We start from the raw sequence: 15,936 nt of genomic DNA on the forward strand, positions 1-15,936 counted from the left end.
GCAGCCAGGCTCTGATCCCAACCAACCTGATCTACAATCCAACCACAACATGTTTACAAACATGATGCTGGTTTCTCCATCAGAAGAGCATTTGGTCATCTGACATGTTTAGACAACTAGAATTTCTGTCAGAATGTTCCAGGCTACTGTGACAGATATAGCCTCCTTTAAGATAATTCAAATATACAATATAAATCAGAACACGTGCTACAGTGCACACATGGCTGACAACATTCGGTAAACAAAAAAAACATACATGATAACAACTGGACTTAATAAAACAGCCAGGAGAAAAGCAACCAGTGTCCCGTCTCAGAATATATGATACAGCCCTAAATTATATCAAAGTGTATAGGTCAAATGGGCCGAACACAACAGGTGTAGAATTTACAGTGAAATGCTTACGTACGAGCCCATTCCCAACAGGTTCGTTTCATGGTATTCCTGGAGTATTGACGGAGGCCCAGACCAACAGTGGTCCTGACTGATCTTGTTCAAACCAGTCCTCAACTCCTACTACTGACCATCAAGCCTGAGAGAAGAACATCCGCTCAACCCACACACTCCAACCAGTACCATTAACCTAGCCAATGTGGATCCACACACTCCAACCAGTACCATTAACCTAGCCAATGTTGATCCACACACTCCAACCAGTACCATTAACCTAGCCAATGTGGATCCACACACTCCAACCAGTACCATTAACCTAGCCAATGTTGATCCACACACTCCAACCAGTACCATTAACCTAGCCAATGTTGATCCACACACTCCAACCAGTACCATTAACCTAGCCAATGTTGATCCACACACTCCAACCAGTACCATGAACCTAGCCAATGTTGATCCACACACTCCAACCAGTACCATGAACCTAGCCAATGTTGATCCACACACTCCAACCAGTACCATTAACCTAGCCAATGTGGATCCACACACTCCAACCAGTACCATTAACCTAGCCAATGTTGATCCACACACTCCAACCAGTACCATTAACCTAGCCAATGTGGATCCACACACTCCAACCAGTACCATTAACCTAGCCAATGTTGATCCACACACTCCAACCAGTACCATTAACCTAACCAATGTTGATCCACACACTCCAACCAGTACCATTAACCCAGCCAATGTTGATCCAGAGCCAACAGCACTCGAGGACCAAAGAAATCTCCCCCTGCCCAGACCACACTCCATTTCTCAGTTTCTCCATTCAGGAGGCCCACTCCAGCCAGTTCCTTTGTACCTCTGACAGGACAGGTCCAGGTACTAGTGAGTAAGTCCCGGCAGGTAGCCACCCTCCTCTCACTGTGTCCAGAGGGTACATGTAGGACACACACACACAGTCAGTGATGGCGGTGGGATAACCCTTGCCTCAGTCAGTCACACACTGCTCACACCCACCGCAAACACCTTTTGTTGTTAACAGCTACGGTACCTCAATGTGTGACACTTTCCACTTGCTCTTCTTTGCTGCTGGCTCCAACATCAGTGGAAAGTGGGTCAACAACACCTGGCTGTCTGGCAAGTCCTCCCTAACTCCCCACCCTACCTACCGCACAGCACCCATTTCTATGCAAATGAACAGAGTCTATACAGTGAATGAGAGAAGCCGGTTGCCATTCTCAATGACAACAACAATACTAGGCCTTCACTACAATACTGCTGGACATTTCATCAGCCAATCAATAGAGTAAGAAAGCAGTAGCCATGAGTCACGATATGATGACGCCATTATAACAGGACAATGTATTATCAAGGGGGTCATGAGATAATGCATGTCACTCCTTCTAGTACATAGTGGCAGCCCAACATCTGCCCAGCTGTGTGAGAAGTTTGAAAAGCAGATCCTCGGAGCTTCCCCTCATGTAGTTCTGCATGCAAGTTATTCAAATGATAAGCTACTGATTTGTATGTGAGTATCATACAGCTGGGCTAAGTGCTTGTTGAACCAGCTCAATAGAAAAATCGATTGTTGATTGACAATCAGTGCACCAAGGCCTATACATTCATTCATTCATACAGTATAGCAGCTCTGCTATGATGTAACCATATTAAAATGATACAACACAGCAGTAAACAGATTTGAGAGGATTAGAGAGTGCAGAGCAAAACATGTTATGGCGATGTACCGATGGCTACATGCACCCCTACTGCCTTACCTTCAATGGCGATGACATGTTCTCGAATCTGATTCTGCAGGATGGGCTCTTCCACGCGCTCCAGCAGTTCATATATGGAGTAGATGTTTGGATGGACGGATTCGAACCTCTGGATCTCAGACCGAATGGCAGCCGAGTTTGCAAGGTGCTGCTGATAGTTCATTTTGCGCGTTGTTTTTGTTCTTGCCCTTTCCCGACTGGTAACGAGTTGACTGGTCTGGTCCTCAGCACAATATTGTGGGTGAGGCACGCCAAATAATTTATCGATAGCTAGCTACTTGATTCAAACTGCAAATGTGTCTTGAAATGAAACAGCAGTTACTTGTCAGTGAGTCCATGTAACTAGCTGGCTATCCGTGAGTCCAAACAACCGACCCGGACTCTCCTGATTCGAAATCCTGGAGGAGTGACAGTAGTAGTCGGCTGAGCAACGCTTCCCCATGTCCTTGCTCCGTCCCTCACGGAGTGTGGAAGTAAAAACCCTATTCACGAATATTAGCGTGTGTATGAATAGTAGCAATCCAGCAAACAGGTAAGTACTGTACAACAGTCATGTCATAACGCATAACGCTCTCAAACGCTGGAAAGGTTTGAAAACGCTTGCTAAATAGGCCCTTTGGTATTTGCTAACTCGGTAGCTAGCAGTAGCTAACGTCCAAGCCGGGGACAAAACTCTGAATTTCTCAAACCCCTATCATTCTCTCCTTAGACCGACCAATCTGTTTGAGCCTTTCTTCACAAACATGCAAATAAACCAATGTAGTTATTTACCCAGGCAAACCTGCCAAAAGCAATCTACATAACTAGCTAAATAGTTACTAATCGTGGCTGGATGTGTGTTCTGCGCAGCCAAGTCCTCGTTCGTTGTTTTGTTTAGCGTGCAAAAGCAGGCGCAAAACTCCCCCCACAGTCCGGATTTGGTCCAAACACTGGGCGCATGCAGTTGCCGAAAATTCCAAGACGCAATACAAATGTGGCTACTTATTGCTATGAGAGCAATATATGTTTTACAGATTGCTCTAGTTTATCGGCAAACATAGGTGCTTTCCCCTTCCTCTTGGGTAGAAATCCATCCCGTCTGTATCATTGGACGTCATTCCCTGAACGTTTCCTACTGGAAAACGTCTGCTGCAACCCATAGACTTAGATAGACATCGCATCATTGTATCTGTTCTATTATGGCATCTGTGAGAGCACAGACATTGCGAGCATTGAAAGCCATTGCGTCCATCTCCATTTTGAAGTAGTCCATTTTCTTATTCTACTACTTCTATGAGTTGGCAAAAAAACTGAACGGGTGCATACTGCCACCTGGAGTGTGTTGTTTTAACAGGTATAAAGCCGAGGTTATCAATTTATTGCCACCTGCATTTATGGAATGTTTTCTGACGAGTATAATTCATTGGCTGATCCCTCCTGGTGACCTGGATAGAATTGTATGATCCTTCCTTAACACATAGGAAGTCCCACCCAGTTGACTACTTTAAAATGGTGAAAGTCCTCAATGGCGAGGCCCATGCTAAAATAGGCATTTGGGCACGATAGTTCATTTGGGCATTATAGTTTTCAATCTATCTCTATGGCGGCAACCATATAACGCATTGGCTGGTTCAGAGGCGTCGCGTTCTTGAATGTACTTATTGCGCAGAGGCTGCGCATCTGTTTCTCAGGGCATTTGAAGAATGTTCACTCACATGTACGGTATATGCTAATATATAACATTAGTTTAGCCATAGATATGGAGCTCTAAGGTATTCATATTTGAAAAGAGATACATTTGGCTTAGTGCAATATAGCGTAGCATCTGCATAAACAAGCGAATATCATACATGATTACACTCAAAACTAAAACATGTATTGCTATATTTTATTGATTGATTTGAAATGTTAAACATTTACATATTTCCTTTGATTCATTTACTTATTTATACACAACCTCATTATCAGAAAGATAATACTCCTTAGTTCCACCATAGAAATATTGATCCCATCTTTGAAAACCTAGAAACAGTACAGAGACCTTGAGTCGATTGATATCTTAGTTCAATGCCACTCACTCATCCCTGAGGCTGCCTCTTCATTTATATTTACATAGGAGATATCCAACATTTCAGATTCCTGACTTGAAAAGTTCAGCGGTCCTCTTCAATCTGTCCAGCCGGGCACTGCTTCCCCATCCACCATTAAGTAATGGATGATGCCAGCTCTCTTCTTCCCACTGCTCAAAGCCTTGATGCAGCAGTCATGGTCTGCCACCGTGAAGTGTGTCTCTGTTCCGTCATCCACAAACTCTCCCTATAGCCGACAATAAGAGAAGGTACGTAAATATCAATAAAGGACTGGAAGGACAAAAGTATGGACCAAAACAGTGAATCATGTTAAACCAGAACCTTTGGCCTATGTATGTATGCAACATTCATGGACACAATAACTTCAAAATCAATTCCATATGAGGTTGAAAAAATACCTCTGTCTCCATTTTCTGCCCATTGAACCATACATCCATTGTGTCCTTTTCTGTTGAAAAAAACCATACAGTAGTAATTTAGTATATTATTAGTATTGCTTGTATCATATTTTTCACCATAGGCCTACAGGACAGAAGCACCATGCAGTGCATTGGAATGATTGTTAATGATTTACCGGTGTGCATTACACATCCATAAGAGCATCATAACATCACACAGTGCAGAGTTCCCTGCTTTGTTTATTCATGTCACATGGAGCTTTCTGCTATAGGCTACAAAGGACACCGTTCCTTCCAATCAGGTTGCTCGGATGCCTTAAAATAGCCCGCCCAGAAGTGTTCCCCTAAATAGATTATACTCCTCAGGACAGCGCTGACCTGCATGTTGCCTTACACAAGGCCGACTATGTTTTTATAGACTTTTTAGAATAGACAGTGTAGCTGGTATTGACACTAAAATATTGCTCAATGCTCATAGGAAAGAATATACTTTTTGTGTTTTGAGCCTTACCAAGGACAATCCTGCAGTCAACACCATCCACTTGCAGCACCCACGTCTTAGTGACTTTGGATCTGTTATCTATGAACTTCTGGAGACTCTTGCCATCAATCTCCAAGGTGTACTCGTAGGTAAAGCCACTGATAGCCTCAATGTTTACTGTTGCTTTTGTTTCCATGCCTCCCACTGTGAAGGTCTCCTTTCCAACCAGTTTGAACATCCAATCTCTTCTGAGCACCTCCTGAGGAAGAAAGCAAATCAGACAGCCATATGCCTTCTGTACATAGCTCTGACTACCCAATAACACATTAGAGATTTTAAAAGGGAATACGTTTCAGGGCCTACGTACCTGTCCATTGATCCAAACAACCCTCTTCCCTGTCGCCGTGCCGTGTTCAAACTCAATCCTGTAAACCCCATCGCTTAACGCCACCTCCCAGATACCAACAACATCTCCGGCCATCATCTTGACTGACCTTCCAGGGCTATAAAGCCTGTAGGCCTAACTGGAAATGATTATATATGTCCCATCGACGCTATCCTCGTTTCAAACCAAGGTTGTAGTTCAAATCTCATCCTATAGGCAGTTATTAGGCAATGTTAGTCCGTGTGTCCATCAAACTGTCCTGGATCTGCTCTGCTCTGCTCAGCAACAAGTGCAAACTGCAATACTGTAAGAGGCTTATTGCTGCAAGACCTCTTTCAATCCAATTACTGCCAGAGGTAATTTGTATGTGAGACTTCTACAGTGAACCTTCTTGAGACAGGCCTAGGTGATGCCTATACCTTCTTTAGACAGGCGTAGGTGATGCCTATACCTTCTTTAGACAGGCCTAGGTTAAATAAATCACACTCACAATTAGCAAACAAATCAACAAATGAATCACACATTTGTGATCAAACATACAGTATAAAGAAAGCGTCTTTATTAAGGATCTTTCTAACGTCTTTTTTCAAGCATCTTTGGGTCTTTGAAAAGCGATATAAAAATCCCATGGATTATTATTAACATTAGTAATATAAAGAGCCTAGACGTAAGCAGTTTAGAAGCTTAAATGTAGTTTATAAATCTCCAATAAATAGCTATAACACATTGGTTGAATTTGGAGCGTGCCAAATAGTGAGCTTATATATGATTGCACTGTTATTGACTGTTACGATTATTATTGACAGTGCGGTCATTATTTGGTATATTGACCAAGGTATTCAGACGATCACAGAAGAGCGCGCATGACTCGACCTTCGCCTCTCCTGAGCCCGTTGGGGGAGTTGCAGCGATGAGACAAGATCACAATTGGATATCACGAAATTGTGAAGAAAAAGGTGGTAAAATTACAACAACAAAACCAAATAAAATAAAAACTAAGAAGAGCAAACTTTGTGGCAAAGCCTGCCAGTAGATGGCATAACACTACCTTGTCTAGTTTCCCTCAATAAAACTTCCTAACTTCCCCAAACTTTAGTTTACTGGTTATTAAAACAACAATAATCAATTGTGCTTGTAAAAATCTAAGTGAATAAAATTCCAATCCCATCATGTATTTTTATTGACATTATTTTAATAGAATATAAAATAGTTGGGCCTACCATATCTGATTATTTGAGACTTAAATTACATCCATGGCATCTTATGGATATAGACTGCATTGGTAATACATAAATAAACGCAGCCAAGTTATTTCATGAGAAGATATGGTTGTAATAACTATAGTGCTGTATTCTGTGTACATGTGTACGGTGGGCGGTGTCGAACCTTGCCGTGAGAGCCGCTACTTATGCTGCGTTCAAGTAGTAGTCTGTACTAGGAAACTCGGAAATGTTCGACTTTCTGACTGGTTGAACTCGGCACGTGTATAGCTATAAACAATTAGCAAGTCGGACATTTCCGAGTTTTCTCGTTCCGACGTGCACGTGAACGCGGCATAAATCGTTTCTTTCTTGGTCTTGGGTTGGTCCTCAGAGGGGAGAGAGCGCGTATGGAGTCTGTGGTTACATAGTATTTACTCGGGTAACTCGATGCGCTGGAAGGGGGAAGGCAGAAGATCCCTCCTTGCCGACAACGCATTGAGACTTCCAGAAATCTCTCTCTTTCTGAAGACGTTAGAAAAGAGTAAAATGACCTCTAAAGTTACAATCGATGGAGTAAGTTTTGTATAGACAGAATATATGGAACCGTTACGTGTAGCCGCCTAGTAAGCAGAGGTTGCACTGTCTACATTAACATTAAATTAAATGTATGTCATTTCAGCTGCAGAAACTGAGAAAGGAGGCATTGGACGACTGCCATATTATTTCTTATCATCGGGGAGTTCTTTTTTGTCACCAGAATGGAATGGTAAATGGTGCATGTTCATGTAAACTTTCAGTAGGATTATAGCACACAAGTTGACAAGTGTTTGTGTTTACTTTATTGAAGCAGCCCAGATTGTGCATTTGTCTTTCTGAACAGTTACGTCATAACCTACTGCTGAACAAATTTTCTCTTCTCAAACAAAGCGTGTTTATGGATAATCACTGATCAGTTATTTCATCTGAAAACTGGACACAACGTCAGAAAGACAGAGGACTACAAGCAATGCCTCTCTCAATGATCTTCTTATACCGATTGTAGGTTTTTCTTTGACACTGCAAAAATGAAACAGACACTGCATCTCTGTGTGTTATGGCTGTTGCTGGTATGGAGCACGGGGGCCTCTGACAGGAGACCCCTCAAAAGGACAATCTTACAACGAACATCCCTCCAGGGGGGGATTTTTAACACCACACAAAACGTGTTGAACTCTGACAGTATTGCTCCTTCCGCTGGTGGTATAAATGTATCCCCTATGATGAGCCATCGTGACAGAATGCAGAGAGATGAGAAAGCTGAGCCTCCAAGAAGAGGAAAAGGACCACCAAGCAGAAGGATGATGCCAAGCAGAAGAATACCCCAACAACCAAAGAAACCCATAAACCAGGTTGGCAGTGGCACTGGCACATCTCAAGACAACAGTAAACCAGTGACAGGGGTGGCGGTTCAGCCTCAGTCCACACCAGCCCGCACCGTCCCCGGCAGCGCAGGCTCCCTCAACGTCCTGGCCAGCTTCGCAGGGAAGAACCGGGTCCTGGTCATCTCCGCCCCACATGACTCAGACGGTTACTATCGCCTGATGATGACCCTCCTCAAGTCGGACGTCTACTGCCAGATGGCGGAGCGGCACATGCAGATGATCGTGATGTTCCACCAGGAAGGAGAGCGAGGCGGGAAGGTGCGGCGGGTCAACGCCAAGGGACAGGTGACGGAGGAGCCCCTGGATACGGTCCTCATCCCCAGGCTGATGAACTTCCTGAAGCTGGAGGAGGGGAAGTTTGGCATGATTCTCCTGAGGAAGACCCTCCAGGTGGAGGAGAGGTACCCGTACCCGGTCAGGCTGGAGGCTATGTACGAGGTGATGGACCAGACCCACATGCGCAAGCTGGAGAAGGCCAGGCAGAGGGGCTTCGTGCAGAGGTGCAAGGCGGCCGGTGTTGAGGGCCAGGTGGTTGAGTCTCAGGTCCAGGGGGTATTGACTACGGGGTCAGAGGTCAGAGTGAACTCTACAGTGGAGAGGGTGCCAGTGAGGAAAGGGGTGCAGAGACCAGCTCAAAAACCAAAGGCTGTGACAGTTACCACAACCCGACCAACCACAAAACCAACTATGACCACAAAGGCAACCACAATTACAACAAAGCCAACCACAGCCACCACAACTAAACTAACAACAACAAAAACAACAGCAACTACAACCTCAACAAAACCACCACCAACAACAAAAGCAACCACAACTACAGCAAAGCCAACCACAACCACCACCAGAAAAACAACCACGACCACAACAAAACCAACTACTACAACCACCACAAAAGTAACCACCACAACAAAACCAACAACCACAACCAAAGCCACCACGACCACCACCACTACAAAACCAACCACCACAACAAAACCAACAACCACAACCAAAGCAACCACGACCACCACCACTACAAAACCAACCACCACAATAAAACCAACAACCACAACCAAAGCAACCACGACCACCACCACTACAAAACCAACCACCACAATAAAACCAACAACCACAACCAAAGCAACCACGACCACCACCACTACAAAACCAACCACCACAATAAAACCAACAACCACAACCAAAGCAACCACAACCACCACCACTACAAAACCAACCACCACAATAAAACCAACAACCACAACACGACGAACCACAACCACCACTACAAAACCAACCACCACAACAAAACCAAAAACTACAAGAACACGACGAACCACAACCACCACAAAACCCACAGTTCCGAAGCCCTTGGACCCCCAGACAACACCACACTGGGACCTAGAGGTCCCCACCACAGACGAATCCTCCTACACCCTCTCAGAGACCCACAAAAATGGCATAGATGACGTTACAGAATCCCACAGAGACCAATATGAAGAAGACACAACCGACGATACCAAACATGGCCGACAAGTTGTTACCTCTCCAACTCAGCTCACTAACGACAAACCAACTGAAGGTGGGGAAGAGCTGGGCAGTGAACTTAAGGTTGACTCTGATGCACAGGTGGAAACAGCTTCCCCCAAGAAGAGCAAGGTCAAGCGGCCTGTCAATGCAGAGAGGAAGAAAAAGGCTGATAAATCAGGCAAAAAGAGTAAAGCAGACAAGAAAAGGTTGAAGGCTACTAAAGACAGTGATGGTGGCTTCTATCGTGGCAGGAGACCAGGGAAGAAGGCCGCTATTAACCAGGAGAAAGAAGCAGACAACAAGAGGCCCTCCACAAAACAGCCAAACCTCTTAGTATCCTTTTTGGGTCATTTTGAGAAGAGACGACGTCTACTTGTGAGTATTCTGTTGTATTACATAAATGTATTGATTAAATCTGATATGAAGCATGCATATTGGTACACTAGAACAGAATATAACTAAATAGAATGGAATAGAACCGAACAGAATAGAACCGAACTGAATAGAACAGAACTGAACAGAATAGAATACAACTGACTAGAACAGAACTGAACAGAATAGAATAGAACTGAATAGAACAGAATAGAATAGAATAGAATAGACACATGATACAACAGTCACTTTTCTTTCCCTCCCAGGTGATCAGTACTCCAGACGAGGAGAATCCTATGTACACGCAGCAGAGAGATGAGTATCTGGAGCATGTGTGTGAATTGGGCGTCAGAAAAATCTCTCTTATCACCATCTTTGGCTCTCTGACCAATGGCACCATGAAGATGGACCATTACCAGGCTGGTAAGTAAAGTTTTGAACTCTCAATTCTATTTTACTCTGATGACAAGTGTAATACAAGTTTGTGGTTACAGAGAAGGATCAGCCTCTGAAAGGCATGAAAGAAGAGGACTTCACAAACCAGCCCCTCATCAGAGCCTTAAGGAATGAGTTGGGACTGATATTTGACGACTACTATATGGTGCTGACCGACTTTGATATGAAAGTGAAGGTTGGTTGGCCTTGCTTCCCTATAAAGCTTACTGCGGTATAATTACAATGTGTTATTGTATACTGCTACTTAGTATTGTGCATCCTGGATGACCTGGTTATTTTGATGAAAGAGCGTTTAACCTTTCGGTCCTACGTCTGAGTGAAAATCCATCATATCGGTTGAGTGCTTCAATAACTCCATTTTACTGCACTGAATTGATACAGTATCATCCGAAACACTTTTTCTGTCTAAAGATTGGTGATATGGTTTTCTGTCCCCATTCACAGCAAGAATATGAGGTGCCCATCGCCATGACGGCTGTGTTTGACTACATAGACACATTCTCTTCTCGCATCAGGGAGATGGAGCAGCAGAAGAGACAAGGAGTGGCGTGTAAGAACGAAGACAAATCCAAATCCCTGGAGAACTTCCTCTCACGGTACTAGTGGGCATTTGTTATTATCTAGGACTATGCGATTGCAATATAAGACTGTGTGACTGCAGTTTCAAGTCAACACAACTGACAAATACACTTGCCTAAAACTGACGCTGACATCCTGTGTGCTCCTGGTCGAACATATATGCAAATAAGTAAGGAAATGCATTTGTAACCTTTTTGTTCTTCTCAAAGGCTTGTGGAATTTTGTTTGTATATATTTGATGTCATTGTTTGTTCTGTGTTTATATTTTTCTAGGTTCCGCTGGAGACGCAGGCTGTTTGTGATCTCCTCCTCTGACGACGAGGAATGGGCCTATCAGCAGCAGCTCTACGCCCTGACTAGCCAGGCCTGCAATCTGGGTGAGTTGTGATGTCACACTGTTGTCTCAGGCCTGTACGGTACATTAGACGTTTCTTGATGATTTCACTGGGGCCCTTAAGTGTTTGTCTTGGCTGCTTCACACCCATTTGCGGAGATGTTCAGATTGTGTGGCCACATTTTGGTCAACTAGGGTGACAGGTAGCGTAGCGGTTAAAGTGTTGGGCCAGTAACTGAAAGGTTGTTGGTTCGAATACCTGAGCCGATAAGGTGAAAATCTGTCGATGTGCCCTTGAGCAAGGCATTTAACCCTAATTTGCTCCAGGGGTGCTGACTGACCCTGTAAAACAACACATTTCACTGCTCCTATCTGGTGTATGTGACAATAAAACATTATCAAAAAATGCTTTGCCTGTTACGTTCAAGAGCAGACATATTTCCTGAATAACTCACCAGCTCACTCCCTCAAGCTTATAGAGATGGTGCAGGGAGGGTTATCTCTCAAATACCACTCCCTCAAGCTTATAGAGATGGTGCAGGGAGGGTAATCTCTCAAATACCACTCCCTCAAGCTTATAGAGATGGTGCAGGGAGGGTTATCTCTCAAATACCACTCCCTCAAGCTTATAGAGATGGTGCAGGGAGGGTTATCTCTCAAATACCACTCCCTCAAGCTTATAGAGATGGTGCAGGGAGGGTTATCTCTCAAATACCACTCCTGAAACACACTGTCCTCATCCCTTGTTGTTACTGTCTGTCACTGTTGGTCCAACGAGCCATGCCGTACAAGCATCATGATATATCTTTTCAGAGTTCAAATGAACTACTAACATAACTATTAACAGAAGATCATCTCATGGAATATCAACTTATTTGTAGCTTGCAGAGTCTGTCACAATTAGTTTTAACTGTTGCAAAATATGTAACAAACTGCATTAGCTATGCAAACAAACAAAAGGTAATTTTGGGCGTTTAGCTATAACATGCCTGAATTGTTTAGATTAGAAAATGGACACCACTCTAAAGCTGGGTTACGATAGAGGTCTCTTGAGACTCGCCAGAATGTTTGGTATTTGGTTTTGAGCCTGTTGTAGACAATGTGGTCAACTACTCATGTTGGTCTAGTACTGATGAAAAACAGGGTTCTTCGTTTGGGAGGACAGGCTATTGTTTAGCTGCCAACACAGTCTTTCTGTGGATGACATTAATAGTCCTGGGATGAAAGATCTGCAGATTAGAAACATTTGCAATTTGGGGAAAGGAATCTAGCGAGCACAGTGAATAATAAAACAAGATCGTTGAGCTTCAGTTGTATACATGCACTTTAGTGCTTCTACTGGGAAATGTGTCATGGACTCAGTTTGGCCACATTGCAGAAATTGGGCTCTGTCTCTCTTAGACAGAGAGAGAGGTCATTCTGTGTAGTATAATACTATACCTTCCATTCGGTGTAGTATAATACTGTACCCTCCATTCTGTGTAGTATAATACTGTACCCTCCATTCTGTGTAGTATAATACTGTATCCTCCATTCTACTACCCTGAATAGTATTATTTGGGCTCCTGAGTGGCGCAGCGGTTTAAAGCACTGCATCTCAATAGTCGAGGCGTCACTACAGACCCTGGTTCAATTCCAGCCTGTATCACAACCGGCCGTGATTGGGAGTCCCATAGGGCAGCACACTTTTGGCCCAGTGTCGTCCGGGTTAGGGTTTGGCCGGGGGTAGGCCATCCTTGTAAATAATAATTTGTTCTTGAACTGACTTGCCTGCCTAGTTAAATTAAAACCACTGCTTTCACCTATATCCATACCTTCACATGTACTAGATATCTTTGGGAAGGCGCTAGGGCTTGGTTTGAAAGGGGTTTGATATTAGGCGTAAGAGGTCATGTGAAATGATATGTTTTCACCTGGCTCTACTCAGGCCTGCGCCACTTGTCTGTGCTGAAGCTGATTGGAAAGGACATGGAGGATATGGGCGGGACCCTTGAGCTATACCCAATCAACGGTAAGAAACAGAATTACTGTTACCATATTGGTGGGAAAACCCTGAGTTTATATAACTGAAGATTTGATTTAGGTTTAGATCTTCTTCTTCTTCTAAACATTATGTTGTTCTTAATGTATGAAATCAATTCAAGTTAACCCCTCAACCCTGCCTGTGTCACAGGGACTGCCACTGTGGAACGTGAGGACGTTTCTCCCTCTCTGGTGCAGGACATCAGGAACTACTTCCAGATCAGCCCAGAGTACTTCTCTATGCTGCTGGTGGGGAAAGATGGCAACGTCAAGTCCTGGTACCCGTCTCCCATGTGGTCCATGTCCATCATATATGATCTGGTTGACTCCATGCAGCTCCGCAGACAGGAGATGGCTATCCAGAAGTCCCTTGGCATGCGCTGTCCTGAGGATGAGTATGGGGGCTACAGTCATGACAGAGACCCGGATGGTTACCACCGTGGATATGGTTACTAAAGGATTGAGAATGTTCCCCTCAGGATGTGTTGGATTTTCTATTGAGGCCTGGTTGTGGCCTTGTCCCACGAACTATATGAAGCCATTGTATGAATGGCATTTCATGAAGGCTTCTTTTTGCATTTTGATAACTGTGATGTTGTTTTTATAAGAATTGACTTTTCTATAATAGATTATGAAAATGCAGCATACTTTTTCTTCCATTATATTTTTGTCTATTGAATGTATGATTTGTTTCACAGGGAGAATGGAGATTTCAGATTAAAAACATTTGGCAATTGCCTTATGTTGTGCATATATTTGTTATCTTGTATGGAGATATACAGGTAACTGCCCAAATAAAGGAAACACTTGAGTAAATGATGGATACAAAGTGTCTTGAAAGCAGGTGCCTCCACACAGGTGTGGTTCCTGAGTTAGTTAAGCAATTAACATCCCATCATGCTTAGAGTCATCATCAATCAGATGTCACAAATTGCTTATATACAGAAAACCAGTGTAAAATCCAAAAGAGCAGGCAATGCAGATGTAGAAGCCCGGTGGCTAGAAAAAACTCCCTAGAAAGGCAGGAACCTAGGAAGAAACCTAGTGCGGAACCAGGTTCTGAGGGGTGGCCAGTCCTTCCCAGGCTGTGCCTGGTGGAGATTATAAGAGTACATGGGCCATTAAGGCCAGATCGTTCTTCAACCCCACCAACTTTGCCAAAGCAGAGCCCCCACACCACCAGAGAGATATCAACAGACCACCAAATATAGCCCACAAAGATCTCCCCCACCACACGAGCCAAAGGGGGCGCAAAACCAGACAGGAAGATGACATCAGTCACTCTACCCACTCAAGTCGAGTATACCAAAAAATGCCTGGCACGTTGTGATGTACCCCTCTTAGGTACTAGCAAAACCAGTGACTCAGCCCCAGTAATAGGGGAAGGCCCTGCCTCCAGCTGTTTGCTTAGAAATTATAGGAACAATAACGAGGCCTGCGTCTTGTGACTGTAGCGTACATGTAGGTTTGTAGGATCAAATCGGAGAGATAGGCAGGATCAAGTCTATGTAATGCTTTGTAGGTTAGCAGGAAAACCTTGAAATCAGCCTTAGCCTTAACAGAGACCAGCACTGGAGTATTTGATCGTGTTTTGGTTCTAGTCAAAATTCTAGAAGCCGTATTTAGCACTAGCAGATGTGTTTATTTCGTTCCTTATCCAGGTAGCCGGAGAGTAGAGCATTTCAGTAGTCTAATCTTGAAGTAACAAAAGCATGGATTAGCATTTTTTGACAAAACGTTTCTGAGTTTCGCAATGATAGAAAGATGGGAAAAAAGCAGTTTTTCAGTAGTCTAATCTTGAAGTAACAAAAGCATGGATTAGTATTTTTTGACAAAACGTTTCTGAGTTTCGCAATGATAGAAAGATGGGAAAAAAGCAGTTTTTCAGTAGTCTAATCTTGAAGTAACAAAAGCATGGATTAGCATTTTTTTGACAAAACGTTTCTGAGTTTCGCAATGATAGAAAGATGGGAAAAAAGCTGTTTTATTTTAGGTGACTGTACAACCACTGCGATTAATTGTCAGATCAAACAACAGATTTCTTTGTTTCTTTGGACCGAGATCCAGCATCACTGTTTTGTCTGAGTTTTTAAAAGTAAAATAATTGCCGCCATCTACTTCCTTATGTCTGAAACACAGGCTTCCAGGGTATGCAATTTTGGGACTTCACCATGTTTCATTGAAATGTACAGCTGTGTGTCATCTGCATAGCAGTGACAGTTGACATTGTGTTTCCAAATGACATCACCAAGAGGTAGCATAGTGAAAACAATAGTTGTCCTAAAATTGAACCTTGAGGAATACCGAAGCTTAACATTGATTTGTCAGAGGACAAACCATCCACAGAGACTAACTGATATCTTTCCGACAGATAAGATCTAAACCAGGCATGAACTTGTCCGCGTAGACCAATTTGGGTTTCTAATCTCTCAAAAAGAATGTGGTGATCAATGGTGTCAAAAGCAGCACTAAAGTCTAGGGGCACGAGGACAGACACAGAGCCTTGGTCTGACGCCATTAAAATGTAATTTACCACCTTCACA

At 43.5% G+C, this 15,936-nt stretch overlaps 2 protein-coding genes across 4 annotated transcripts; one reads left to right on the forward strand and one right to left on the reverse strand.

The window, feature by feature from the left end:
- The first annotated feature begins 4,144 nt into the window (after positions 1 to 4,144).
- LOC129842917 (coiled-coil domain-containing protein 80-like) lies at positions 4,145 to 14,131 on the forward strand. 3 transcript variants are annotated; one of them, XM_055911620.1, is made up of 9 exons: positions 4,145 to 4,485; positions 7,383 to 7,469; positions 7,746 to 10,005; positions 10,269 to 10,425; positions 10,497 to 10,633; positions 10,903 to 11,054; positions 11,311 to 11,414; positions 13,299 to 13,382; positions 13,545 to 14,131. In XM_055911620.1, exons 2-9 carry the CDS (start codon positions 7,462 to 7,464, stop codon positions 13,847 to 13,849), a joined length of 3,207 nt encoding a protein of 1,068 aa, XP_055767595.1. In that variant the 5' UTR covers positions 4,145 to 4,485; positions 7,383 to 7,461; the 3' UTR covers positions 13,850 to 14,131. The 3 variants fall into 3 exon arrangements, with proteins under 3 accessions (XP_055767595.1, XP_055767593.1, XP_055767594.1); XM_055911618.1 differs by lacking the exon at positions 4,145 to 4,485 and adding an exon at positions 6,688 to 7,276; XM_055911619.1 differs by lacking the exon at positions 4,145 to 4,485 and having other exon boundaries at positions 6,688 to 7,469.
- LOC129842907 (fas apoptotic inhibitory molecule 1-like) lies at positions 4,314 to 5,600 on the reverse strand. Its single transcript, XM_055911607.1, has 3 exons — positions 5,484 to 5,600; positions 5,178 to 5,375; positions 4,314 to 4,463 (listed from the first exon to the last, which is right to left on the reverse strand). Exons 1-3 carry the CDS (start codon positions 5,598 to 5,600, stop codon positions 4,314 to 4,316), a joined length of 465 nt encoding a protein of 154 aa, XP_055767582.1.
- Positions 14,132 to 15,936: the final 1,805 nt, after the last annotated feature.

Source organism: Salvelinus fontinalis, unplaced genomic scaffold (genome assembly GCF_029448725.1).
Source record: "Salvelinus fontinalis isolate EN_2023a unplaced genomic scaffold, ASM2944872v1 scaffold_0074, whole genome shotgun sequence".
Lineage (NCBI taxonomy): Eukaryota > Metazoa > Chordata > Actinopteri > Salmoniformes > Salmonidae > Salvelinus > Salvelinus fontinalis.